This window comes from Pseudophryne corroboree, chromosome 7 (assembly GCF_028390025.1).
Source record: "Pseudophryne corroboree isolate aPseCor3 chromosome 7, aPseCor3.hap2, whole genome shotgun sequence".
Lineage (NCBI taxonomy): Eukaryota > Metazoa > Chordata > Amphibia > Anura > Myobatrachidae > Pseudophryne > Pseudophryne corroboree.
In genome coordinates this window covers 85,043,532-85,070,670 of record NC_086450.1, presented here as the reverse complement: position 1 = coordinate 85,070,670, position 27,139 = coordinate 85,043,532, and the positions used below count along the sequence as shown (strand labels likewise).

Below are 27,139 nucleotides of genomic sequence, written 5' to 3'. Positions count from 1 at the left end.
GCAGGAGGCTATCCTGAAATCTATATACACACACACACACAGGTGTTATACTGAGACCGGCTATTGCTTCAGCCTGGATGTGCAGTGCTGCTGCTGCGTGGTCAGATTCCCTGTCAGAAAATATAGATACCCTAGACAGGGACACTATATTGCTAAACGTAGAGCATATAAAAGACGCACTTTTATACATGAGGGATGCACAGAGGGATATTTGCCGGCTGGCATCCAAAATTAGTGCAATGTCCATTTCTGCCAGGAGAGGGTTATGGACTCGGCAGTGGACAGGAGATGCAGATTCCAAACGACACATGGAAGTTCTGCCTTATAAGGGTGAGGAGTTGTTCGGGGATGGTCTCTCGGACCTCGTTTCCACAGCAACAGCTGGGAAGTCTACATTTTTACCCCATGTTCCCTCACAACCAAAGAAAGCACCGTATTATCAGGTACAGTCCTTTCGGCCCAATAAGGGCAAGCGGGTTAAAGGCGCGTCCTTTCTGCCCAGAGGCAGATGTAGGGGAAAGAAGCTGCAGCATACAGCCAGTTCCCAGGAGCAAAAGTCCTCCCCCGCTTCCTCTAAGTCCACAGCATGACGCTGGGGCTTCACAGGCGGAGCCAGGTACGGTGGGGGCCCGTCTCAAATATTTCAGCAATCAGTGGGCTCGCTCACGGGTGGATCCCTGGATCCTTCAAGTAGTATCTCAGGGGTACAAGCTGGAATTCGAGACGTCTCCCCCCCCCCGCCGTTTCCTCAAATCTGCCTTGCCAACCACTCCCTCAGGCAGGGAGGCAGTGTTACAGGCGATTCACAAGCTGTATTCACAACAAGTGATAGTAAAGGTGCCCCTACTTCAACAAGGAAGGAGTTACTATTCCACAATGTTTGTGGTACCGAAACCGGACGGTTCGGTGAGACCCATTTTAAATTTGAAATTTTTGAACACATATATAAAAAAATTCAAGTTCAAGATGGAATCGCTCAGGGCGGTTATTGCAAGCCTGGACGAGGGGGATTACATGGTATCACTGGACATCAAGGATGCTTACCTGCATGTCCCCATTTACCATCCTCACCAGGAGTACCTCAGATTTGTGGTACAGGATTGTCATTACCAATTCCAGACGTTGCCGTTCGGTCTATCCACGGCTCCGAGGGTCTTTACCAAGGTAATGGCCGAAATGATGATACTCCTTCGAAAGAAGGGAGTTTTAATTATCCCGTACTTGGACGATCTCCTGATAAAGGCGAGGTCCAGAGAGCAGTTGTTGGTCGGGGTAGCACTATCTCGGGAAGTGCTACAACAGCACGGCTGGATTCTAAACATTCCAAAGTCACAGCTGGTCCCTACGGCACGTCTACTGTTCCTGGGGATGGTTCTGGACACACAACAGAGAAAAGTGTTTCTCCCGGAGGAGAAGGCCAAGGAGCTGTCATCTCTAGTCAGAGGCCTCCTAAAACCAAAACAGGTGTCGGTGCATCACTGCACGCGGATCCTGGGAAAAATGGTAGCTTCCTACGAAGAGATTCCATTCGGCAGGTTTCATGCAAGAACCTTTCAGTGGGACCTGTTGGACAAGTGGTCCGGATCGCATCTTCAGATGCATCGTCTGATAACCCTGTCTCCAAGAACAAGGGTGTCTCTGCTGTGGTGGCTGCAGAGTGCTCATCTTCAAGAGGGCCGCAGATTCGGCATACAGGACTGGGTCCTGGTGACCACGGATGCCAGCCTTCGAGGCTGGGGGGCAGTCACACAGGGAAGAAACTTCCAAGGACTATGGTCAAGTCAGGAGACTACCCTGCACATAAATATTCTGGAACTAAGGGCTATTTACAATGCCCTAAGTCAGGCAAAACCCCTGCTTCAAAACCAGCCGGTACTGATCCAGTCAGACAACATCACGGCGGTCGCCCATGTAAACCGACAGGGCGGCACGAGAAGCAGGACGGCGATGGCAGAAGCCACAAGGATTCTCCGATGGGCGGAAAATCACGTGTTAGCACTGAGAGTGGGGACTTCATCCAGAAGTCTTCCAACTGATTGTAAACCGTTGGGAAAGGCCACAGGTGGACATGATGGCGTCCCGCCTAAACAAAAAGCTAGAAAAGTATTGCGCCAGGTCAAGAGACCCGCAGGCGATAGCTGTGGACGCTCTAGTGACACCGTGGGTGTACCGGTCGGTTTATGTGTTCCCTCCTCTTCCTCTCATACCAAAGGTACTGAGGATAATAAGGAGAAGAGGAGTAAGAACTATACTCATTGTTCCGGATTGGCCAAGAAGAGCTTGGTACCCGGAACTTCAAGAAATGATCTCAGAGGACCCATGGCCTCTGCCGCTCAGACAGGACCTGCTGCAGCAGGGGCCCTGTCTGTTCCAAGACTTACCGCGGCTGCGTTTGACGGCATGGCGGTTGAACATCGGATCCTGAAGGAAAAGGGCATTCCGGAGGAAGTCATTCCTACGCTGATTAAAGCTAGGAAAGAAGTAACCCCAAACCATTATCACCGCATATGGCGAAAATATGTTGTGTGGTGTGAGGCCAGGAAGGCCCCAACGGAAGAATTTCAGCTGGGCCGTTTCCTGCACTTTCTACGGTCAGGGGTGACTATGGGCCTAAAGTTGGGTTCCATTAAGGTCCAGATTTCGGCTCTATCGATTTTCTTCCAGAGAGAACTGGCTTCACTACCTGAAGTTCAAACTTTTGTTAAGGGAGTGCTGCATATTCAGCCCCCTTTTGTGCCTCCAGTGGCACCTTGGGATCTCAACGTGGTGTTAGATTTCCTAAAGTCACATTGGTTTGAGCCACTTAAAACCGTGGATTTGAAATATCTCACGTGGAAAGTGGTCATGTTGTTGGCCTTGGCTTCGGCCAGGCGTGTATCAGAATTGGCGGCTTTGTCATGTAAAAGCCCTTATCTGATTTTCCATATGGATAGGGCAGAATTGAGGACTCGTCCCCAGTTTCTCCCTAAAGTGGTATCAGCGTTTCATCTGAACCAACCTATCGTGGTGCCTGCGGCTACAAAAGACTTGGAGGCTTCCAAGTTGTTGGACGTAGTCAGGGCCCTGAAAATATATGTTTCCAAGACAGCTGGAGTCAGAAAGACTGACTCGCTATTTATCCTGTATGCGCCCAACAAGTTGGGTGCACCTGCTTCAAAGCAGACTATTGCTCGCTGGATCTGTAGTACGATTCAGCTTGCACATTCTGCGGCTGGACTGCCGCATCCTAAATCAGTGAAAGCCCATTCCACGAGGAAGGTGGGCTCTTCTTGGGCGGCTGCCCGAGGGGTCTCGGCTCTTCAACTTTGCCGAGCAGCTACTTGGCCGGGGTCAAACACGTTTGCTAAATTCTACAAGTTTGACACCCTAGCTGAGGAGGACCTAGAGTTTGCCCATTCGGTGCTGCAGAGTCATCCGCACTCTCCCGCCCGTTTGGGAGCTTTGGTATAATCCCCGTGGTCCTTACGGAGTCCCAGCATCCACTTAGGACGTCAGAGAAAATAAGAATTTACTCACCGGTAATTCTATTTCTCGTAGTCCGTAGTGGATGCTGGGCGCCCATCCCAAGTGCGAATTGTCTGCAATACTTGTATATAGTTATTGCTTAACTAAAGGGTTATTGTTGAGCCATCTGTTGAGAGGCTCAGTTGTTACAATACCCAGTTAACAGTATGATATCACGAGTTATACGGTGTGATTGGTGTGGCTGGTATGAGTCTTACCCGGGATTCAAAATCCTTCCTTATTGTGTCAGCTCTTCCGGGCACAGTATCCTAACTGAAGTCTGGAGGAGGGTCATAGTGGGAGGAGCCAGTGCACACCAGTTAGACCTAAAGCTTTCTTTATAGTTGTGCCCAGTCTCCTGCAGAGCCGCTATTCCCCATGGTCCTTACGGAGTCCCAGCATCCACTACGGACTACGAGAAATAGAATTACCGGTGAGTAAATTCTTATTATATATATATATATATATATATATATATATATATATATTATATTATATAAAGTATTTATTTTATAAATAGGAATGCTCAGGTACTTTTAGGGGGGATTTATCATTGAAGCATTTATCTCCCAATGTAGAGCATACAGAGTCTGATTTAAAATGCCATAAGGCTCTAGTAAAGATCCTGGTTTAGGCCCCCATCTGTTTATAAAAAAAACACATAAAAATGTTTCTAGCGTAATCTGGGCCCCTTGGTCCCGACTTAGCCCTAGGCAGAAGCCTAGGTAGCCTAGTGTAAGATCTGGCTCTGTATATGTGGATAAGTTACATTAAAAATAAATACTCAATGAGCAACTCTTTAACAACACAACACAGATTTGAAAATCCTCATCGTGGTGCCTTATGTTTCCACATATGAACGTCTTAGTATTTAATCTTGCAGCACTTTCAGGAACAGATGTATTAAGCCTGGAGAAGTGATAAAGTGGAAGGTGATAATGCGCTAGCCAATCAGCTCCTGTCATTTTTTTCAAACCCAGCCTGTTACATGACCGTTAAGAGCTGATTGGCTGGTGCATTTTCACCTTCCACTTTATCACTTCTCCAGGCTTAATACATCTGGCCCTATGTGTCCCATCTTTCAACAGGATGTACTTAAAATGCAGCCGGACGGCATAATGCTGGCATCACAACCCCCAAGGAGCTCGGGATGCTGGCGTCAAAATACAGACGCCTGGAATCCTGATCTCTCTGTTAGCGGTACGCGCTTGCGTCTTGTTGCGGGGGTGGGAGGTTAGGTTTAGGCATTAGAAAGGGGGTCAGGGTGCAGGGACGGAAAGAGGATGCTTAGGTACTGGGGAGGGGTGTTAGGTACTGGGGAGGAGAGGTTAGGGTTAGGCACTTACAAGGGGAGGTTAGAGTTAGGCACCAAAAGGGGAGAATTAGGTTTAGGCAGCGGCGAAGGGAAGGTCAGGGTTAGGCACCCACAAGGGAGGGTTAGGGTAGGGGGCAGGGGAGCATTAGGGAACTCTCAGGGGTGCTGTCGGGATTTTGATGGACAGGATGCCTCTGTCTGTATAATGACTGCCGGCATCCCGTCCATCGGTATATCATCGGTATATCATACCAAATCCCTTGCAAGACTACGCTGTGGTGCAGTTTGAGCACAAAGAGGTTCTGCAGTAGCTATATTAATGTATCACAAAACTGAACACTGGATTTCCCATACATAGAAATACAGAGACTTTGGGGGTTCTATGTGGATTTATCCCTTACAGTGGTCACAATGGACTGATTCTTACATACGATACTTAATCAGGCAACGTGACTAAGTTAAAAGCGTTTCCAATCCCTGGACCATATAGGGGTATCACTTCTATCATGGAGCTCGATCTATCAAAGCTTGGTGATAGATAAAGTGCCAGTCAATCAGCTTCTAAATGTCACTTTACAAGTTGTGTTTGAAAAATGACAGCTAGAAGCTGATTGGTTGGCAGTTTACCTCTCTCCAAGTTTTGATACTTCTAGCCCATGGTTTGGGCCTGGTAATGTGGTCAGTAGATGACCACACACAGAGCATCTGCTGCCATCATCTGACTGTTACCAGTGTTCCTTATAATGATCCGATCTATGGGGCATCATGATTGTTTATTATAGGCTAATATCAGGCCAGTTGCCGGTGGGTGCATTATCTGTGTGTGGTCAGCATTATTAATACTTTATATATAGTGTATATCTATATACCTACATGCTTTATACTTTTTTCTTTTTCCTTCTTTTTTTTCTTTTTTTTTCTTTTTTTTTTCTTTTTTTTCTTTTTTCTTTTTTTCCTTCCGGTCTCATATATGTAATATTTTTTTATGCAGGTTGTGCACTTAAAAGTGGTGACTCCTAAAGGCATCGTTGAAAAAAGCTGCCAGGGGCCTAGGATGTCAACAGGACCAGATATTTATCATTTCATTATGGGCTCTGAAGGTACGTGTGTATAGTCAGTGGTTATTTTGCATAGACCGTTGATATATGTGGAGTTTAGTTCAACGACGGCTGTAAAATCTGACGTGTCTGCCTATACCTGGTCAGGAGCAGTTTGTGTATTCCGCATAAGGGTAATGTGTAAAATGTGCGGTTCTCGGAGATGAAACGTAATTCCGTGTCTCGCCACCACCTATCTGTGTGTTACCATGATTGCCATGGCCACCAGCCATTTAGGAGTCCTCGGAGTTGAGAACATGTCAAAATGCCAACATCCTCACCTGATTTTGCCTGGGGAGAGTGAGAGATAATTGTAAAAGGCACCGATGAGTCTTCATCTGAGAGATGATGTGTTCTCCGGATGGAGCCTGCACATAACAGCAGAGCCTCGCTTCTGAGGTCTAAAACCCAAGTACTGGCGTTTTGCTTCATTTAATGTGATGTGCTTGTACACAGACATACTGTGGACATTTCTAAAAACCGGTGCCCATGTAACTCTGCACATCATTTTATAATCCCCAAAAATAAAAAATAGAAATGATTATTGCAGGTTTCAAAAAGGCATACACCAAAATACAAGTTGGAAGATTGTCCCCAGCAGCGACGAGAGTGGGGTGGGACGGGTACAGATTACTTTGTCCTGGGCGTTTCTGGGGGTCCTGGTGGGGAGCTGGATCAGCTTGGGAGGCACATGAATGGCCCCCTTTCAATGCACATTCCTCACAGGGGCACAGAATGCGTAGAGGGTGTGGCCATGCCAACCACACTTAACCACGCCCCCTTTCTAGCTTTGGCACTTGTTGTCCAGTATAAGATGTTTATGGCATTTAGCAGTTCTGTCCTGCATTCTCTTATTGAGTGCGCTGTGACAGTGAGTGATGATACACAAGTAGCAGGCTCCTATTCATAAAATTAGATGAATCCCGTATATGTAATATTGCCCCAGGAAAACAGATTAAAAACGAGATAACCTAAACCTCTAGAACCATTTACACCTGTTAAGGAAAACATTCAACTCTGAGATTCCAAACCGTCTCTATGGCAGAAGAAAAGCGCCCAGGATTTATGGGGCCGTTTCCTGAAGAGCCCCTCTTATGAAAATATGTATTTGTTTACTAAAGTTTTTATTCCCCCGGTGGAGGACAAATCGGGTCAGATCAATCATTTTTACAAATTGCCGTAGCAACCGTTTGTGGCGATGAATTAAGAGAACGAAAAATACAACAAATTTAAGCATCTCTCTGACTCAACTTGTTATACATTTTTTATTTAAGAATGCAGAGTGTTCCGATTTATGGTGTTGACAGTTATATTGCAGTATAATACAATTACATCAGTTATATATCTCACAGCGCAGTTATAATGTTCACAGCCCTTTAAATCCTCCTTACAGTTACTGTGGCATTTATAGCCCATTGACCTTGCGGATAACATTTAATATTGTCACCATAACCTTTTAACCCTTCAGCTTCACTGCTTTTAAAATGTGCACTCTGTGCTTCGGCTGGGAGGATGAACTAGCTCCCACTCCGCCGGTTCCTTACTGTAATGTATTTGATGATGTATATATCAAATTAATCTGCATTCTTCAACACATACATCATTGTGAATTCCACCTGTGTTATCCTCTTCCTGGGGAAAATTGATGGGTATAAATTGTACACCGCACTCAATAAAGTTTGACTCTCATTGTGATTACTTTTAATTTGTCACTTTGTAACTGCTGTAATGCGATGTAAAGGCAAAGCATCGTAACAGATTTCATCTACAGGAAATAGGATTACGGAAAAAATGAAAGACGCCGGGTTTATTTATGAGGTCTAAATAATGTCTGATGTTTTGAGGCCGGCAGGAGTTGATCCAAGGAAACCCTTTACATGAATCCCCCCCTCCTGGTGTATTCCTTTTGCATCTTATTTTTTAAAACAAGCGTTATCTTAAGTTTTTGAATATAGCTGTTGGAGCAAATTTAGGGCCCAAATTTGCAGAGGGCTGCGATCAGATAGTCGCCACCGATAGAGAGTGAAAACACGCTCCGTGCAAGTGTGAGAATGCATGCTTACGCCGTGCAAAATTTTGCCAGACAGCGGACAGTTGCAAATGCGCAACTCGCTCACCATCGAATGATTTTTTAAGTGTCTGTGCGTAGCCCAGGACTTACTCCTACAGTGCGATACAAACAGGCTAATCGGGGCCAGAGCTGACGTCACCCCCCCCCCCCCCCCCCCCACACACACACACACACACACACACACACACACACACACACACACACACACACACACACACGCAAACACTTGGGAACGCTCACGTTTTTTCTGACACTCCCAGAAAACGGGCAGTTACCATCCACCAACGTCCTCTTCCTGTCAATCACCTTGCGTACACCAAACAATCTATATTTTCGCACCTGTCCGTTGTGGTGCATGCGCAGTCGTTCCATAATCGGCCGCTGTGCAATTTCACACTACAGCAGTCAGGTCTGAATCTGGCCCTTCGTTACATTTCTATAAAATTAGCTAAAAATATTCAAATCCTTTTGTTTTATTTGTATACCATCATAATTCGTTCATTATCAGTATGATGATATATAGGGCCTGATTCCAAGTTGTGTGCAAATGCGATATTTTCTTTTGCAGGCCTACTGCGCATGTGCCGTGATGGCTATCGTGTAGCGGATTTATCCGCCAAGTGATTGACCGTCGGGAACCTTTCGGGGGGGGGGGAATAACTGGGAGTGGTGGTAAAAACGCAGGATTGTCACAGCCATTTTTTTACGGCGTGTCTCAGCCTGTGTCTGCGATCCTATATACATTAACAGTGGCTACGGCGTCCTCCTTCCTGCGGCCAAACTCATAGTGCGCTGTGCTTATACACAGCCGCTGAGATCTACAAAGCTGCTGGGAAGCATCGCCATACGATTAGCATATTCTCACTGTAACTGCACATCGCTGTGAATAAATTAGCCTACATCTCTGAATCAGACCCATAGCTTGTGTAAGTGGTCAAAATGTAAGCAACGAGTTGATCGCTCGCTAGCTACATTTAGCAGCCGTACAATCGCATTGTCGCCGCCCACGGGGGAGTGTATTTGCGCTTTGCAAGTGTGCGAACGCCTTTGCAGCCGAGCGGTACAAAAACATTTTGTGCAAAACAAGACCAGCCCTGTAGTTACTTATCCTGTGCGATTAATCCAGCGACGGAGGTCTCGGAATTGACGTCAGATACCCGCCCTGCAAACGCCCGGACACGCCTGCATTTTCCCAACCACTCCCAGAAAACGGTCAGTTGACACCCAGAAACGCCCTCTTCCTGTCAATCTCCTTGCGATAGGCTGTGTGAATGGATTCTTCGCTAGAACCATTGCACAGCAGCGATGCTCTTTGTACCTGTACGACGCGCCTGCGCATTGTGGCGCATACACATGCACAGTTTTGCCATTTTTTTTTTTACCTGATCGCTGCGAAAATCGGCAGCGAGCGATCAACTCGGAATGACCCCCATAGCCTTGTATAGAATGTACGTATTGACCAGTAATCATTGCTCTCAGCATGAAACAAATGATAAGGTCTCCTTGGGGCTTCTAGCTTTCTGTCTCTGTGTATGTTCATTGTATGTGCCTATTGTAACACGTTACAAATGTCTCGCCATAACCATGAATACCGTTAGCTTGATCTTATATAGACTAGTTATCTGTGTCAGTCCAGACTTCATGCCTCAATAGTTCTTAATCTTTGGGTCACGACCCAGATAACGGACAGTCTGGGTACCAGACACAGCAGGTTAGAAGGGCTCTGTTCCTTCCAAGAATTAAAATGACCTCACTTACATTTCTTCTATCTAAGTTTTATATTAAAATAACATGTCTTCCAGCTGAGCTGCCTTTGTCTGTCTGTGTCCTATATGACACGCTTTCATTATGTGGACTCCAGCAAATGACAAGGGTCGGGAATGAGCCAACGGGCAATCGCTCCCACCCATTAGTAGGCACGGAGATTCTTCCTCCCTGCACCCCATATTCTGCTGATGTCGAGCATTATTTTTGTTTGATGCTTGTGACCTATTGGATTTTTTTTTTTTTACTGGATTAAAACCCAACAAATTGCTTATTTTAAAGACCCATCAAACCCCATTATGTAAACTAATTGACGCTCACACGTACTGTACCTGGTGACTCCTCTGGCTAAGGGAGTAAGGGGTTGGATAGTAAGCGTAGGGGTCCATATTGGGACACAGCTGGAGAGAGACGCAGGAGAATCAGTGCTTTCTCTACAGTATCCCTTTTGGTAATGCACATGTGACCTGGGAATTTGCCAGGTCTAGCAAGACTGCATATTCCTGAGTCTCAGCCTGACCCTGGTAAAGAGCAGGGCCAGGGACCCGGGAATTCACACATACCAAAATCCCAGGTTGGTGCGCGTTCATGTGTAAAACCCCGGGATTTTGATGTAAGTGTGAACGTGGTATAAATGGGACAAATCGCTGAAAAGCTCATTCTATGACAGAATAGGCAAATAATAAAGGGGTTATCAAAGCATGATACAGGTAAGTAGACCACTAATTCACCATGTATCTAACCAGGGGCGGATTGGGAACAAAAAGCGGCCATGGAAAAATTTGTACTAGTGGCCCCACTTGGGCAGCACCAGAGGTGTAAGGTCTAGCCATGGGCCGTGGCAGCAGCTCCCTCCCCCCCAAGACTTTCCAGATAGTGGGCATGTCCAGCATCAAGGGGGAAGTTCAAAGGAAATAAAATTAAATATTATGAGCACATTATATAATACACCTTCAGAATTTAGGAAACTATATAATTCTTTAGAAAGATATATTTTCTTGCTTATTACACCAACCGTATCCCAATAACTATTCACTCAATCTTATATGTCCGCCAAGCAGGCAGACAGAGCATACACTAGATCATCTGCAATCACAGGCAAAGTAATTTTCATATATGCAAAATATTTTGCATCTTATTCATTATATCTATAAAAAAGACCACATGTCCTCAAACAAAACAGGCCCCACGGGTGCGTCGGCCCACCGGGAATCTTCCCTGTAAACCCTATGGCCAATCCGCCAAAGAAAACGGGGGCATAGGCCCAAATGTTACAGCCTGACATTTGTGGCATCAGTGCAATTCGTTGTTATACCTGCAAGTGCTACATCTAAAGCGATTGTGCCCGCTTTAAATTTACATTGTCAAAATCGCACCAGTGCCCGCAAATCGCAGGCTGTTATATTTAGGCCAAACTTTAATTAGATGGGGGTAAAATAAACTTGCACAAGAGAATATATATAGGTTAAACTTAATGAAATTTCCAAATTTACGTTAAGTATCCTCTGCCTTACAATGGGGCATATGTGTTAAGCCTGGAGAAGTGATAAAGAAGTGATAAGTGGAAGGAGATAATGCACCAGCCAATCAGCTCCTAACTATCATTTGTCAAACCCGTAATGATTGGCTAGTACGTTATTACCTTCTATTTATCACTGCTTTATCATTTCTCCAGGCTTAATACATCTTCCCCACTATGTCAGCACGGCGACGCCTGTCATGGCCTGCAGGAACTACTCTTCAGATGTTATATACACTGTTCCTATATACGTAGCTTTTTGTGTATATGGTAACATATTGTGTTTATAGACACGCAGTGTTTGTGTAATGTGTTAATATTAGATAACGGTGATCTTCATAATTTTCAAGTCCAATCTATTATTTTGGGAGACCTTTTATAACCATTACTGACCAACTTGCCCATAGTGAGCTTAGCAATGTAACATCCACGTCATGTGTGTTCTTTATAATTCTAGGAACTCTCGGAGTGGTCACAGAAGTCACAATTAAAATTAGACCTGTTCCAGAATATCAGAAGTATGGCTCAGTGGTCTTTCCAAACTTTGAGAGAGGTGTGGCCTGCTTAAGAGAAGTTGCAAAACAGGTGAGCTTAAAAATTGCGGTATGGTGCAGTGGCTCTTAACTCCAGTCCTCAAGTACCACCAACAGGTCATGTTTTGTGGATTTCTTTAATCATGTACAGGGGAGTTATTGTAATCTATTCTGCTTCCACAGGCAAAAAAACCTCAAAATCTGACGTAATATCTATCTCTCTAGCTATCTATCTCTATATCTATCTATCTATCTATCTATCTATCTATCTATCTATCTATCTATCTATCTATCTATCTATCTATCTATCTATCTATCTATCTATCTATCTACATACATACATACATACATACATACATACATAGTGCAGATGATTGGCTCATATTGCTGTGTGTGGCCAGCTTTGGTAAGGGTCAGTTCCATCAGTAACAGAATCACTTTTTTACAATGATAAACTCTATTCATCATACAACTGCCACGACTAATGTGAATAAATCATCATGACCCAATAGCCCATATAAAATACTATAAAAATATTGTAGCTTAAGTGCTAACTTATGTAAGGTATCCTTGATAACTCAGCCTGCTTTCAAAGTCTGTGTCAGAATCCCCATTCACGAGACATGTTACTAAATGTGTGGACAAAAAATTAATTGAGCTTCCAGAATTAACTAGATTTTCACAATTTGATTGAGAGATGGGGACAACCTAGGGATACAGCTACATAAGTGTGATAAAAGTATGACAGTTTGTGTAACATAGGCACATCTGTCCATTTACTGAAACTGTTAAGGGCCCTACACACTGGGCGATATCCTGAAAGATATGAACGATATTGTTCATATATGAACGATAAATCGTTCTAATCTTTCAGTGTGTATGCTACAACGATGAACGATGCACGTGCCCACAATCGTTCATTGTTGAACGATCATCGTTAAAACATGCCAGTCAATTTGGACGATATCGATGTCTGTGCTTTCATATCGTCCATATTGGCCATCAATATTGTCTAGTGAGTAAGCCGTAAATCGTTGGCGAAAATATCGACCATCGGTAATATCAATGGTCGATAATATCGCTATTATCGTCTATACATTTTTTATGAAAAATATGCATCTAAGGATTGTTGATGAACTCTGGAGACGGGAATTTTTTTTTCCGCAGTTTTGTCTGTCTGTCCGTTCCGGCATCACACAAAAACCACTGGATGAATTTGAATCACGTTTTCACTGTTGTAGTGTTCACTCTAGGATGGTTTTAGGGCAGGGTGCTGACAATTGAGGAGGGCACATTTTCATTTTGAAGGGCACATTTTTTATGTATCTGTTTGCGCACAAAGCATAGAGCATATGTTTATAGTTTTTATACATATATTTTCCCCTTAATGTATCATTTACCCCTACATACATATAGGACACCCAACATCTGTACTGAGAAAAATACTATATAAAGTATGTCCAGTCTTATTAAAGAACAGCATATACATAATAAGTAGATATAATAAATGTCTCCTCCAGTGCCGAAGTAGTTATAATCATTATGTGTAATAAAACAGAAAAGTTAAGCAGAGGGTTAAAATATACAGTATAGGTACAAAATAAAAGTCTGTTCTTCTACTAGGGAAATAGTGTAAGCAGTACATGCTCACTGCTTACCCTGTTCTTTCCCTCTATATCAGAGTGCTGTGCTATGCCGGCAGCCACAACCGTGATGACACTTATGGGCACACACCTAAAGATTTATCTGTTCAATCTGTCTGGTGGGAACAAAAATCTGGTAATATATGGAGCAATGACAATCAACCATTTGCTCCCATATGCTGGAAAATGGACGAAAACGATTGGATAAATGTATTAAATCAAACAGATTTAACGAATTTGTCTGAATGACCATTGTCTGTTTTCCAGTGTTTGGGAGTAAATGATCAATTGTAAATTGCTCCATATATATATCCAGATTTTTGTTCCCACCAGACTGATTGGACAGATAAATCTTTAGGTGTGTTTACAGTCCCTCCTCTGCCATCCATTTCACTAAGGATAGAAATTGTTTCCAATTTCAGAGGTGGTCAGGGAGTAGACAACATTGTAACATGCACTCTGACTGTTGCATTCTGTATACAAGGGGAGATTTATGATCCTGCAGGGTGCACTGAAAAAGGGAAGGGTGCTTTTTCACATTTCAAAAATGGGCAGGGTGCAGCACCCTGCTGAAACAGCCTAGAAGGAACACTACTGTTGTATAGCAGGGAAAGAAACTGAGTTGTGTATGATCTGGATGTGACACCAGGTAGAGGAGCAATAAAGGAAAAGCAGACGCTTGACACTCGGCGCGTGTGGTGTGCAGGCTCCTCAAGTACAAAAGGACTTTGGGGTATATTCAATTAAAGTCGAAAGCTGCCGTCTGTCGAAAAGACGGCAGTTTTCGACGTTTTAAGGTCGAATCGTGATTCGACCTATTCAATATATCCCAAAATTTTTCGACAAGTCGATGAATTCGACTTGTCGAAAAGCACGTGGATCGGCAGAATAGCTGCCGATCCATGTGCTTGTGTCGAAAACGGGGCGTTTTGGCCCCCTTTTCGACCATCTCAGTCCGACATAAAAAAATGTCGGACTGAGATGAGGGATTAGAGCAGGAGGGGGTGTGAGAACCGCAGGGAGATGGGGGACAGCCGCGGGCATATAGAGGAGATCAGCGCTACAGTAGCGCTGCAGCAGGATGTCACACAGCCGCGCCGCTCACAGCAGCTTCCACCCGGCTCCAGCAAGCGAGGTCACGCTTGCTGGAGCCAGGTGGACACTGCTGTGAGGTCGGGCAGCTGTGTGACTTCCTCCTGCAGCGCTACTGTAGCGCTGATCTCCGGCGGCTGTCCCCGCTGGTCTCTCCGCAGCTCCCCCTCTCCCCCTCTGGGTCCCTCATCTCAATTCGACTTGAAAAAGTCAAATGGAGATGAGATTTGAATTGGGGTTGTCGGATCCATTCCGACAAATGCATGTCGGAATGGATCAGACTTTAATTGAATATACCCCTATGTGTGGAATGTCTGAACTCGCTTAGTGCATACAGCAATGCACTGGAAGTTGGTGTTCCGATCATTCTACTGCAGAACTAGACTCAGCCCAAGTTATGCAACGGAACCTGACTTAAAGTTACTGCTCCACAGAGGAACCTAATTGAGGGAGAGATTCTAACAGGAATGTGGCGCAGGTGAGGCTGTGTTTATACCACGTATACAACTTATTACCAACAATTTTCCTTTTCAGTTCCGTTCAGGATACTGACGCCGGAATCCCGGCACAACAGGACTATTCCCAATTGCAGGTGTCCACAACACCCATGGAGAGGGAATAGATCATGTGGCGAGCCCGCAAGTGGACTCTTAGCACTAGCCAAGCTGCCAGCATTCTTACGGACGGAATGCCACTGTCGGGATATTGACAGCTGGCATCCCGTCCGCCGGTCACTCATACCGAACCCGTTTTACAGGTGCTGGATTTAGTACGCAAGGCAGGTGTGAGTGTCAGATCTCCAGTCTCAATGTGTTTTTCAAATAGTAACTGTAATTCTCATAGTTCTAAATTGTTGTGTCCCAACTGCAGTCCTCGGGTAACCCTAGCAGTGCATGTTTTCTATATCTCCTAGCTGGAGCACAGGTGTGTTCATTACGAGCTGCCACAGTTTTAAAAAGATCCTAAGGTGGTACAAATAATTTCACTTGTGCTTTTATTATGGAGACCTGGGAAACGTGCACAGTTCGTGTTCTGAGGAGTGAAGTTGGGAAACACCGAACTAGAATGCATTCCAGATTAACATTTGCTAATTCCTTATTTAGCTTTTCCTAGTGATTGTCTTATAAATACACCTGTCTTCTTGTAGACATGACTTTCCCAGTACCATATATGTATGGTCATTCTGTAAAACTATGAGTGTAGACCCCAAAACAGTGGTACAGTATATCTGTAATGGGTGCAGTGTGTGCGATGCACACAGGTCCCTGGGTCCAGGGGGCTCACACTGCACAACTGCACCCAGTAACGTCGGCAGTGCTGCAAAATCACCAGGAAAATGGTGCTGCGGCCATGTTCCACGCGTTATGCGCAGTAGGGAGATTGCCGGGAAAATTAACGCAGCGCCATTTTCTTGGAGACCTACAGTAAACTCTAGCACTGCGCTAACCGATCATACACCCTACACTGCCGGCTAGAGAGTAGGGGGCCAAGATGGAGACGACACACAGGCCCCCTCCTTTTTTTACATGCCCCTGCCCCAAAACATTGGTTTTTCTGGTCTGCTATGTTCTCCTTACCTCATGTATTATTCCACAGTTTATGCAACTGTGTTGCTATGATGTTTTTAGAATTGTTAATTGTGAGTCATTGTTTTGTGAATGTCATTCCGGTAAAATAGGCGTTATCCGCTCTAGTGAAAACGTTAGGAATTCACCTGCTGGAAAACCTGCAAATGTGTTTAATCTGGAGTTCTCCAAATACGCCGTGGTTCTCCTGTGAAAACATGGATTTATCTTTAAATCAATAGAGATCCATAGGTGTGCAATGCACTGTATGCTGCGTATTGTGTCTAGGTGACTGCTTAGAAATAACTGCATTCTTCAGCGTTTATGATGGCGAGATAATTTATTATTGGGAGGCCGGTGGGTGGTAACAGTCCATTAATTAACTGGAGTGTTTAGAGAGGTTAGAGCTCTGATCTGTAGATTCACAGGGATAAAACACAAATAGGCAGGTATTAAATTAATTTAAGTAGAGGTGCAGCAAGAGTAAGTAAATAAAAGCCACTGGAAGGGATCCTAACTTGGCTTCCTAGCGGCACAGCCAATAACCACTAGATTTACGAGTTTGTCCAATGTGAATTTAAAACCCTGAGTGTACGATAGACAAGGAACCAACTTGGGAACAGTTGTAAAATTGTCACCGATGTTGAACTGTTCACAAAGTCATGGCAGCCATATAACATTCTGTGACCACCTGCGGGTGTTGTAGGTTCTGCAGCTTGTAGATAAGCAGCTGGCTTCATTTAGTGGTGTGCCAGATTAACACCTTCGCTGCTGGCACATACTAGTTTTATTGTATCCGGAACACCGAGAAGAATTCGCTCGCATCCTGGCATTGAGGTGCCTGGATTTTGTGTATGTTCATTAAACTATCATATTGGTTTAACAGCTGTTTTTCTGATCTATGCAGCTTACCTCCTGGGTCAGCAGCGTTCCAACATTGTATATGCATAATATATATATATATATATATATATATATATATATATATATATATATATATATAAATATATATATATAATGTGCTCTGCGAATATGTAGATAGTAATTTACAAATTAAAGGGCAAATTATATTATGAAGCAGGCTTTAACAGTGTTCTTTGTTCACTTGTATCCACCAGGCCTTACTGTAGCGCAATGTTTTCCAGTATCCGGTCTTTAGGTTGATAAGCCTGAAGAAGTGACAAAGTGGAAGATGATGACTGTTAAGAGCTGATTGGCTGGTGTGTTGTGACCTTCCACTTTATCACTTCTCCAGGCTTAATTAATACATCTGTTCTCAAGGCACACTAATAGGCCCTACACACTGGGCATACCTCCCAACTTTGGCATCTCGGGAAGAGGGACCACATTGCGCGGCGAAGGCGCGCGCCAGATTTTTAGGGGGCGTGGCCTCGCGGCAAGTGCCGCGATCACAAGCCACGCCCCTGTTTTCGTCATTATGGGGGCATAAACAGCGCTGTGAGAGCTGCTGGTCATGCCCCCTGTCCCTCTCTGCAGTGAATAGATGCTGTGCGCATGCGCACAGCATCTATTCACCGCTGCTCTCCCCAGAGCAGCGAGTGACAGGGAGGGATCTCCCAACTGCCCCCCCACCTGCGGGACACTGCGATCCGCGGGTGGGACAGCGGGACAGACCGTGAAAAACGGGACTGTCCCGCCAAAATCGGGACAGTTGGGAGGTATGCACTGGGCGATAATACTCAAAGATATGAATGATCTCTTTCATTAATGAATGAGATCCCGTTCATATCTTTGAGTGTGGCGGCACCAGCGATGAACGATGCGAGGCCCCGCGCTCGTTTTGCTGGTGCCCCGTCGCCTGTGCATGCAGGCCAATATGGACGATCTCGTCCATATGTGCCTGCACTTCTATGGAGCCGGGTGACGGGGGGGAGTGAAGAAACTTCACTGCCCAACTGCCGCCGGGTCGCCTGTCGGCCGTATCCGCTGTCGGGCAGCTTGGCGGCGGATCGCTCAATGTGTAGGGCCCTTTACAGTCCAGGTTTTAAGTATTCCATGCTAGGGCAAAGATGCTTTAATCAAAATAGTTGAGGTTCTAATTAAGTCATCTGTGCTCAAGTGTTACTAACCTTAAAACCTGGACTGTTAGTGCGCTTTAAGGAGCGAGGTTGGGAAACTCTGCTGTAGTGAAAGGCACTAGTCACTTCACGGTTAGTTTCAGCCCCACATTGTCTGTTCCACTGCTCCAGAGTCCTCGCTATTAGATTATCACAGAGTTCTCCAGTTCCGCTTCCCTGTCCTCACCTGGCACTCAAAGTATGCTCACTTTTACATCATTATATGGATACTAATACATTAATTGTAAAAAAAATTTTTGTTTTTTAATTATTATTATACAGAAGTGAACATAAAGAAATTCTAAAATGCACTTCTCTAGCTTAATGTATTTGTTGCATTTTTCATGTGTTTTTGTGTTTGTTGGTCATTTGTACAGTAATGTATGTTTCAATCCACCAATCTGTATGGAGCATTAATGCAGCTTCAGAAACTGTCAAAATAAAAAACAAAGGCCCAAATCTATTAAGCCTTAAAAAGTGAATAAGGGGAGACGGATAAAGGGGTCTATTCATATAGAAAACGAAAACAGAATTGCTACTTATTACTGTACATCGCATCGCTTCGATGCGATGTATAGCTGTAATAAGTAGCAATTCATGTATACTCACCCTTCCGACGATGCGCTGCGGTGTCTGGGCCTCCTGCGGTGAGGTCATCTCCAGCGGTCCCTCCCTGCGATGCGCGGAGTCCAGCGGCAGGTCCCTTTGCGCATGCGCAGCTTGGTGACCTCCCGGCAGGCTGCAGTGGTTGCTGGGAGGTAGGGGGGCGGAGCCAGCGCGAGGTGCCGAGCAGAGAGCAGGAAGCATTGAGCTTCCCTGCCGTCTCCGCACTAGAGTTCAGGTTACGCCGTCCTGACATGGCGAACCTCAACTCCATGGAGAAGCGGAACAAAGCAAAGCTTTCCGCACCTTCATGAATCGCACTCACCATACAAAGGTACAGAGACTTCTCCACGGTAACCCGCTCTGTGAATTGCAGTAGGCAGAGAAAAGCCCTGTTTAACGCAAAACAGGGCTTTTCACTGCTACATGAATAGACCCCAAAGAGTGATAAATGATCTGCCAATCAGCTTCCTAACCGTCATTTCTCTATCGTCCTAGTGGATGCTGGGGTTCCTGAAAGGACCATGGGGAATAGCGGCTCCGCAGGAGACAGGGCACAAAAGTAAAGCTTTCCGATCAGGTGGTGTGCACTGGCTCCTCCCCCTATGACCCTCCTCCAAGCCAGTTAGATTTTTGTGCCCGGCCGAGAAGGGTGCAATCTAGGTGGCTCTCCTAAAGAGCTGCTTAGAAAAGTTTAGCTTAGGTTTTTTATTTTACAGTGAGTCCTGCTGGCAACAGGATCACTGCAACGAGGGACTTAGGGGAGAAGAAGTGAACTCACCTGCGTGCAGGATGGATTGGCTTCTTGGCTACTGGACATCAGCTCCAGAGGGACGATCACAGGTACAGCCTGGATGGTCACCGGAGCCTTGCCGCCGGCCCCCTTGCAGATGCTGAAATAAGAAGAGGTCCAGAATCGGCGGCAGAAGACTCCTCAGTCTTCTAAAGGTAGCGCACAGCACTGCAGCTGTGCGCCATTTTCCTCTCAGCACACTTCACACGGCAGTCACTGAGGGTGCAGGGCGCTGGGAGGGGGGCGCCCTGGGAGGCGAATGAAAACCTATTTTGGCTAAAAATACCTCACATATAGCCTCCGGAGGCTATATGGAGATATTTAACCCCTGCCAGAATCCGTTAAGAGCGGGAGACGAGGCCGCCGAAAAAGGGGCGGGGCCTATCTCCTCAGCACACAGCGCCATTTTCCCTCACAGAAAGGCTGGAGGGAAGGCTCCCAGGCTCTCCCCTGCACTGCACTACAGAAACAGGGTTAAAACAGAGAGGGGGGGCACTAATTTGGCGTTAGAAATATATAAAAAAGATGCTATAAGGGAAAACACTTATATAAGGTTGTCCCTATATAATTATAGCGTTTTTGGTGTGTGCTGGCAAACTCTCCCTCTGTCTCTCCAAAGGGCTAGTGGGTCCTGTCCTCTATCAGAGCATTCCCTGTGTGTGTGCTGTGTGTCGGTACGTGTGTATCGACATGTAGGAGGACGATGTTGGTGAGGAGGCGGAGCAATTGCCTGTAATGGTGATGTCACTCTCTAGGGAGTCGACACCGGAATGGATGGCTTATTTAGGGAATTACGTGATAATGTCAACACGCTGCAAGGTCGGTTGACGACATGAGACGGCCGACAAACAATTAGTACCGGTCCAGACGTCTCAAAAACACCGTCAGGGGTTTTAAAACGCCCGTTTACTTTAGTCGGTCGACACAGACACAGACAGGGACACTGAATACAGTGTCGACGGTGAATAAACAAACGTATTCCTTATTAGGGCCACACGTTAAAGGCAATGAAGGAGGTGTTACATATTTCTGATACTACAAGTACCACAAAAGAGGGTATTATGTGGGATGTGAAAAAACTACCATAGTTTTTCCTGAATCAGATAAATTAAATAAAGTGTGTGATGATGCGTGGGTTCCCCCCGATAGAAAATTATGGGCGGTATACCCTTTCCCGCCAGAAGTTAGGGCGCGTTGGGAAACACCCCTTAGGGTGGATAAGGCGCTCACACGCTTATCAAAACAAGTGGCGGTACCGTCTATAGATAGGGCCGTCCTCAAGGACCAGCTGACAGGAGGCTGGAAAATATCATAAAAAGTATATACACACATACTGGTGTTATACTGCGACCAGCGATCGCCTCAGCCTGGATGTGCAGAGCTGGGGTGGCTTGGTCGGATTCCCTGACTAAAAATATTGATACCCTTGACAGGGACAGTATTTTATTGACTATAGAGCATTTAAAGGATGCATTTCTATATATGCGAGATGCACAGAGGGATATTTGCACTCTGGCATCAAGAGTAAATGCGATGTCCATAACTGCCAGAAGATGTTATGGACACGACAGGGGTCAGGTGATGCAGATTCCAAACGGCACAAAGGTGTATTGCTGTATAAAGGAAGAGGAGTTATTTGGGGTCGGTCCATCGGACCTGGTGGCCACGGCAACTGCTGGAAAATCCACCGTTTTTACCCTAAGTCACATCTCTGCAGAAAAAGACACCGTCTTTTCAGCCTCAGTCCTTTCGTCCCTATAAGATCATATCTGCCCAGGGATAGAGGAAAGGGAAGAAGACTGCAGCAGGCAGCCCATTCCCAGGAACAGAAGCGTTCCACCGCTTCTGACAAGTTCTCAGCATGGCGCTGAGACCGTACAGGACCCCTGGATCCTACAAGTAGTATCCCAGGGGTACAGATTGGAATGTCGAGACGTTTCCCCTTCGCAGGCTCCTGAAGTCTGCTTTACCAAGGTCTCCCTCCGACAAGGAGGCAGTATGGGAAAAAATTCACAAGCTGTATTCCCAGCAGGTGATAATTAAATTACCCCTCCTACTACAAGAAAAGGGGTATTATTCCACACTATATTGTGGTACTGAAGCCAGAAGGCTAGGTGAGACTTATTCTAAATCTAAAAAATTTTTGAACACTTACAAAGGTTCAAATCAAGATGGAGTCACTCAGAGCAGTGATAACGAACAGGAAGAAGGGGACTATATAGTGTCCCGGGACATCAGGGATGCTTACCTCTATGTCCCAAATTTGCCCTTCTCACTAAGGGTACCTCAGGTTCGTGGTGCAGAACTGTCACTATCAGTTTCAGACGCTGCCGTTTGGATTGTCCACGGCACCCCGGGTCTTTACTAAGGTAATGGCCGAAATGATGATTCTTCTTCGAAGAAAAGGCGTCTTAATTATCCCTTACTTGGACGATCTCCTGATAAGGGCATAGTCCAGGGAACAGTTGGAGGTAGGAGTAGCACTATCTCGGATACTGCTACAACAGCACGGGTGGATTCTAAATATTCCAAAATCGCAGCTGATCCCGACGACACGTCTGCTGTGCCTAGGGATGATTCTGGACACAGTCCAGAAAAAGGTGTTTCTCCCGAAAGAGAAAGCCAGGGAGTTATCCGAGCTAGTCAGGAACCTCCTAAAAACAGTGCATCATTGCACAAGGGTCCTGGTAGAAAATGGTGGCTTCCTACGAAGCAATTCCATTCGGCAGATTTCACGCAAGAACTTTTCAGTGGGATCTGCTGGACAAATGGTCCGGATCGCATCTTCAGATGCATCAGCGGATAACCCTATATCCAAGGACAAGGGTGTCTCTCCTGTGGTGGTTATAGAGTGCTCATCTTCTAGAGGGCCGCAGATTCGGCATTCAGGATTGGATGCTGGTGACCACGGAGCCCAGCCCGAGAGGCTGGGGAGCAGTCACACAAGGAAAAAATTTCCAGGGAGTGTGATCAAGTCTGGAGACTTTTCTCCACATAAATATACTGGAGCTAAGGGTAAATTTATAATGCTCTAAGCTTAGCAAGACCTCTGCTTCAAGGTCAGCCGGTATTGATCCAGTGGGAAAAACATCACGGCAATCGCCCACGTAAACAGACAGGGCGACACAAGAAGCAGGAGGGCAATGGCAAAAACTGCAAGGACTTTTCGCTGGGCGGAAAATCATGTGATAGCACTGTCAGCAGTGTTTCATCCCGGGAATGGAAACTGGGAAGCAGACTTCCTCAGCAGGCACGACCTCCACCCGGGAGAGTGGAAACTTCATCGGGAAGTTTTTTCCACATGATTGTAAACCGTTGGGAAATACCAAAGGTGGACATGATGGCGTCCCGTCTGAACAAAAAACGGGACAGGTATTGCGCCAGGTCAAGAGACCCTCAGGCAATAGCTGTGGACGTTCTGGTAACACCGTGGGTGTACCAGTCGGTGTATGTGTTCCCTCCTCTGCTTCTCATACCTAAGGTGCTGAGAATTATAAGACGTAGAGGAGTAAGAACTATACTCATGGCTCCGGATTGGCCAAGAAGGACTTGGTACCCGGAACTTCAAGAGATGTTTACAGAGGTCTTATGGCCTCTGCCGCTAAGAAGGGACTTGCTTCAGCAAGTACCATGTCTGTTCCAAGACTTACCGCAGCTGCGTTTGTTGGCATGGCGGTGGAACGCCGGATCCTAAGGGAAAAAGGCATTCCGGAAGAGGTCATTCCTACCCTGGTCAAAGCCAGAAAGGAGGTGAACGCACAACATTATCACCACATGTGGCGAAAATATGTTGCGTGGTGTGAGGCCAGGAAGGCCCCACAAAGAAATTTCAACTCGGTCGATTCCTGCATTTCCTGCAAACAGGAGTGTCTATGGGCCTCAAATTGGGGTCCATTAAGGTTCAAATTTCGGCCCTGTCAATTTTCTTCCAGAAAGAATTGGCTTCAGTTCCTGAAGTCCAGAACTTTGTCAAGGGAGTATTGCATATACAACCCTCTTTTGTGCCTCCAGTGGCACTGTGGGATCTCAACGTAGTTCTGGGATTCTTCAAATCACATTGGTTTAAAACCAGTCAAATCTGTGGATTTGAAGCATCTCACATGAAAAGTGACCATGTTCTTGGCCCTGGCCTGGACCAGGCGAGTGTCAAATTGGTGGTTTTTTTCTCAAAAAAGCCCATATTTGTTTGTCCATTCGGACAGGGCAGAGCTGCGGACTCGTCCCCAGTTCTCTCCCTAAGGTGGTGTCAGTGTTTCACCTGAACCAGCTTATTGTGGTGCCTTGCACCTACTAGGGACCTGGAGGACTCCAAGTTGCTAGATGTTGTCAGGGCCCTGAAAATATAGGTTCCAGGACGGCTGGAGTCAGGAAAACTGACTTGCTGTTATCCTGTATGCACCCAACAAACTGGGTGCTCTTGCTTTTAAGCAGACTATTGCTAGTTGGATGTGTAATACAATTCAGCTTGCACATTCTGTGGCAGGCCTGCCACAGCCAAAATATGTAAATGCCCATTCCACAAGGAAGGTGGGCTCATCTTGGGCGGCTGCCCGAGGGGTCTCGGCTTTACAACCTTGCCGAGCGGTTATTTAGTCAGGGGCAAACACGTTTGTAAAATCCTACAAATTTGATACCCTGGCTAAGGAGGACCTGGAGTTCTCTCATTCGGTGCTGCAGAGTCATCCGCACTCTCCCGCCCGTTTGGGAGCTTTGGTATAATCCCCATGGTCCTTTCAGGAACCCCAGCATCCACTAGGACGATAGAGAAAATAAGAATTTACTTACCGATAATTCTATTTCTCGGAGTCCGTAGTGGATGCTGGGCGCCCATCCCAAGTGCGGATTATCTGCAATACTTGTACATAGTTACAAAAATCGGGTTATTATTGTTGTGAGCCATCTTTTCAGAGGCTCCGCTGTTATCATACTGTTAACTGGGTTTAGATCACAAGTTGTACGGTGTGATTGGTGTGGCTGGTATGAGTCTTACCCGGGATTCAAAATTCCTCCCTTATTGTGTACGCTCGTCCGGGCACAGTACCTAACTGGCTTGGAGGAGGGTCATAGGGGGAGGAGCCAGTGCACACCACCTGATCGGAAAGCTTTACTTTTGTGCCCTGTCTCCTGCGGAGCCGCTATTCCCCATGGTCCTTTCAGGAACCCCAGCATCCACTACGGACTCCGAGAAATAGAATTATCGGTAAGTAAATTCTTATTTTTTCAAACACAGCCTGTGACATGGCAGTTAGGAGCTGGTTGGCTCAAAAATCACTCTTTATCCGTCTCCCCTTATACCCCTTTCAGACTGACAAGAGCCGGGTCGCACCCGGGAATGTGTACACAGGTGCTTTCCAGGTGCGACCCGGCTTGAGACCCCTTCAGACTTGCGGCCTGACCCGGCATATTGCCGGGTTGGTGACATCACCGCTGACGCTACCTGAGGCTGTGCTTAGAGATAATCATCTCCAAGCACCGCCACCTCCTATGTAGAGAACGGGTGCCGGGTCGCCTTGACCTGGCATACCCGTTCAAACTGCACCGCATCCTGGGACGATCCCGGATTCAACCCTGATCGAGACCTGGGATGAAATACCGGGACGCTCGTCCTGGGATATTGTTCTTGTACCCTTTCCTACTGAGCAATTTCCCAGGTTGATGCACATTCATGTGCAATAACCCGGGACATTTTTGTCAGTCTGAAAGGGGTATTATTCACTTTTAAGGCTTAATACATTTGGCGCTTTATTTTACCTATAGGGTTGTGTTAACTAGAATTTACATTGGTGAAAATGAAATCACTATAACATACCTCCTAACATGGCCCTCTCCAGGAGGAACAGAATGCTCTGCTCCTGGACTTCCCTCTGAATGTATGATTGCCATCATCTGTGCTGAAACACCTTTCTTATCCATTAACCTGTTTAACACAGGTGCCGGCAATCATACATTAAGAGAAAAGTCCAGAAGCAGAGCATTATGTCCCTCCTGGAGAGGGTCATGTTGGGAGGTATGCTATAAGTCACAGGTTCTCAAACTCGGTCCTCAGGACCCCACACGGTGCATGTTTTGCATGCCTCCTCACAGAATCCCAAGTTAAATAATTAGCTCCACCTGGGGATCTTTTAAAATGTGTCTGAGTAATTAATACACCTGTGCACTTGCTGGGTTACCTGCAAAACATGCACTGTGTGGGGTCCTGAGGACCGAGTTTGAGAACCACTGCTATAAGTTATTGGAAGCATCTTGTGTTCTTTGGTCCAGGAGACTTCAAGTCTGTTCCATACTGCATATGATTCCTCAGCTGACAGTTTTTTTTTAAATGTTAACTCATGCTGTGAGATAGTAATGCTAGCCACTACACCATCTGTGCTGTCCACACAGAAATGTGGTTCCAGACATTTGGCAATATCTAAAAAAAAAAAAAACCCTATGCACTAGGCAAGTGTTTCTTAACTTCACTCCTTAGGGAACACCAATAGTGCATGTTTTCCTTGCTCCTTGCTGGAGCACAGGTGTGTTGCTTACTGACTGACACATTTTAAAAGTTTCACAGGTGGCTCTGATTATTTCACAGGTGATTTACATGAGAGCTGTAAAACATGCACTGTTAGGGGTTCCCGAGGACTGGATTAGAGAACCATTGGTTTATAGAGTGCTTCTAAAATCCAGTCCTTGGGACATACTAGCAGTGCATGTTTTCCATATCTACGTGCTGGAGCAGAGGTGTATGTATTACTCACTGACACATTTTTAAAGAGCCACAGGTGGTACAGATTATTTCACTTGTGATCCTTGAAGACCTTCTAAAGAGCACAGAAGTCGCCCATAGCAACTAATTAACTTCTAGCTGTTATTTTATAGAATGTACTAGATAAATTTTAGACTCTCATTGGCTGTTACAGTATGGGCAAATTTTCCACTCTTTAGAAGGTTTGACGTATCTCTCCTTCTGTGAGGAGACCTGGAAAACTTGCAATGTTAGGGGGCCCTGATGACTGGAGTTGAGAATGCCTGCACTGGATCAGAGATCTGCTTTTTTCCCACTGTGCAGATACAGCGCCTTGCTAAAGTATTCACCCCCCTCGGCTTTTTACATATTTTGTTAAATTACAACCTGTAATTTTATTTTATTTTTTATCTGAATTTTATGTGATAGATTTACACAAAATAGTCTTAAGTTGGTGAAGTGAAATGAGAAGAATTTACATAAAAAATAATTTTTATAAATAAAAATCTGAAAATTGGCATGTGCATTTGTATTCACTCCCTTTGCTGTGAAGCCCCTCAAAAGTTCTGGTGCAACCAATTACCTGTTTTAAATTTGCCAAAGGGCATGTGGACGACCCCCCAAATGTATGGAGGATGGTTCTCTGGTCAGATGAGACTAAAATTTAACTTTTTCGGCCACCAAGGAAAACGCTATGTCTGGCGCAAACCCAACACATCCCATCACCCCAAGAACACCATCCCCACAGTGAAACATGGTGGTGGTAGCATCATGCTGTGGGATGTTTTTCAGCAGCAGGGACTGGTAAACTGTTTCGAATCAAGGGGAAGATGGA

The 27,139-nt window shown here is 45.6% G+C and overlaps 1 protein-coding gene across 1 annotated transcript in view; it reads left to right on the top strand.

The window, feature by feature from the left end:
* AGPS (alkylglycerone phosphate synthase) overlaps positions 1–27,139 on the top strand; it is a 398,584-nt gene that overhangs the window by 158,220 nt on the left and 213,225 nt on the right. Inside the window, exons 10-11 of the mRNA XM_063933392.1 lie at positions 5,811–5,919; positions 11,728–11,855. Coding sequence (XP_063789462.1) covers positions 5,811–5,919; positions 11,728–11,855 — 237 coding nt within the window. The remainder of the gene's footprint in view (positions 1–5,810; positions 5,920–11,727; positions 11,856–27,139) is intronic.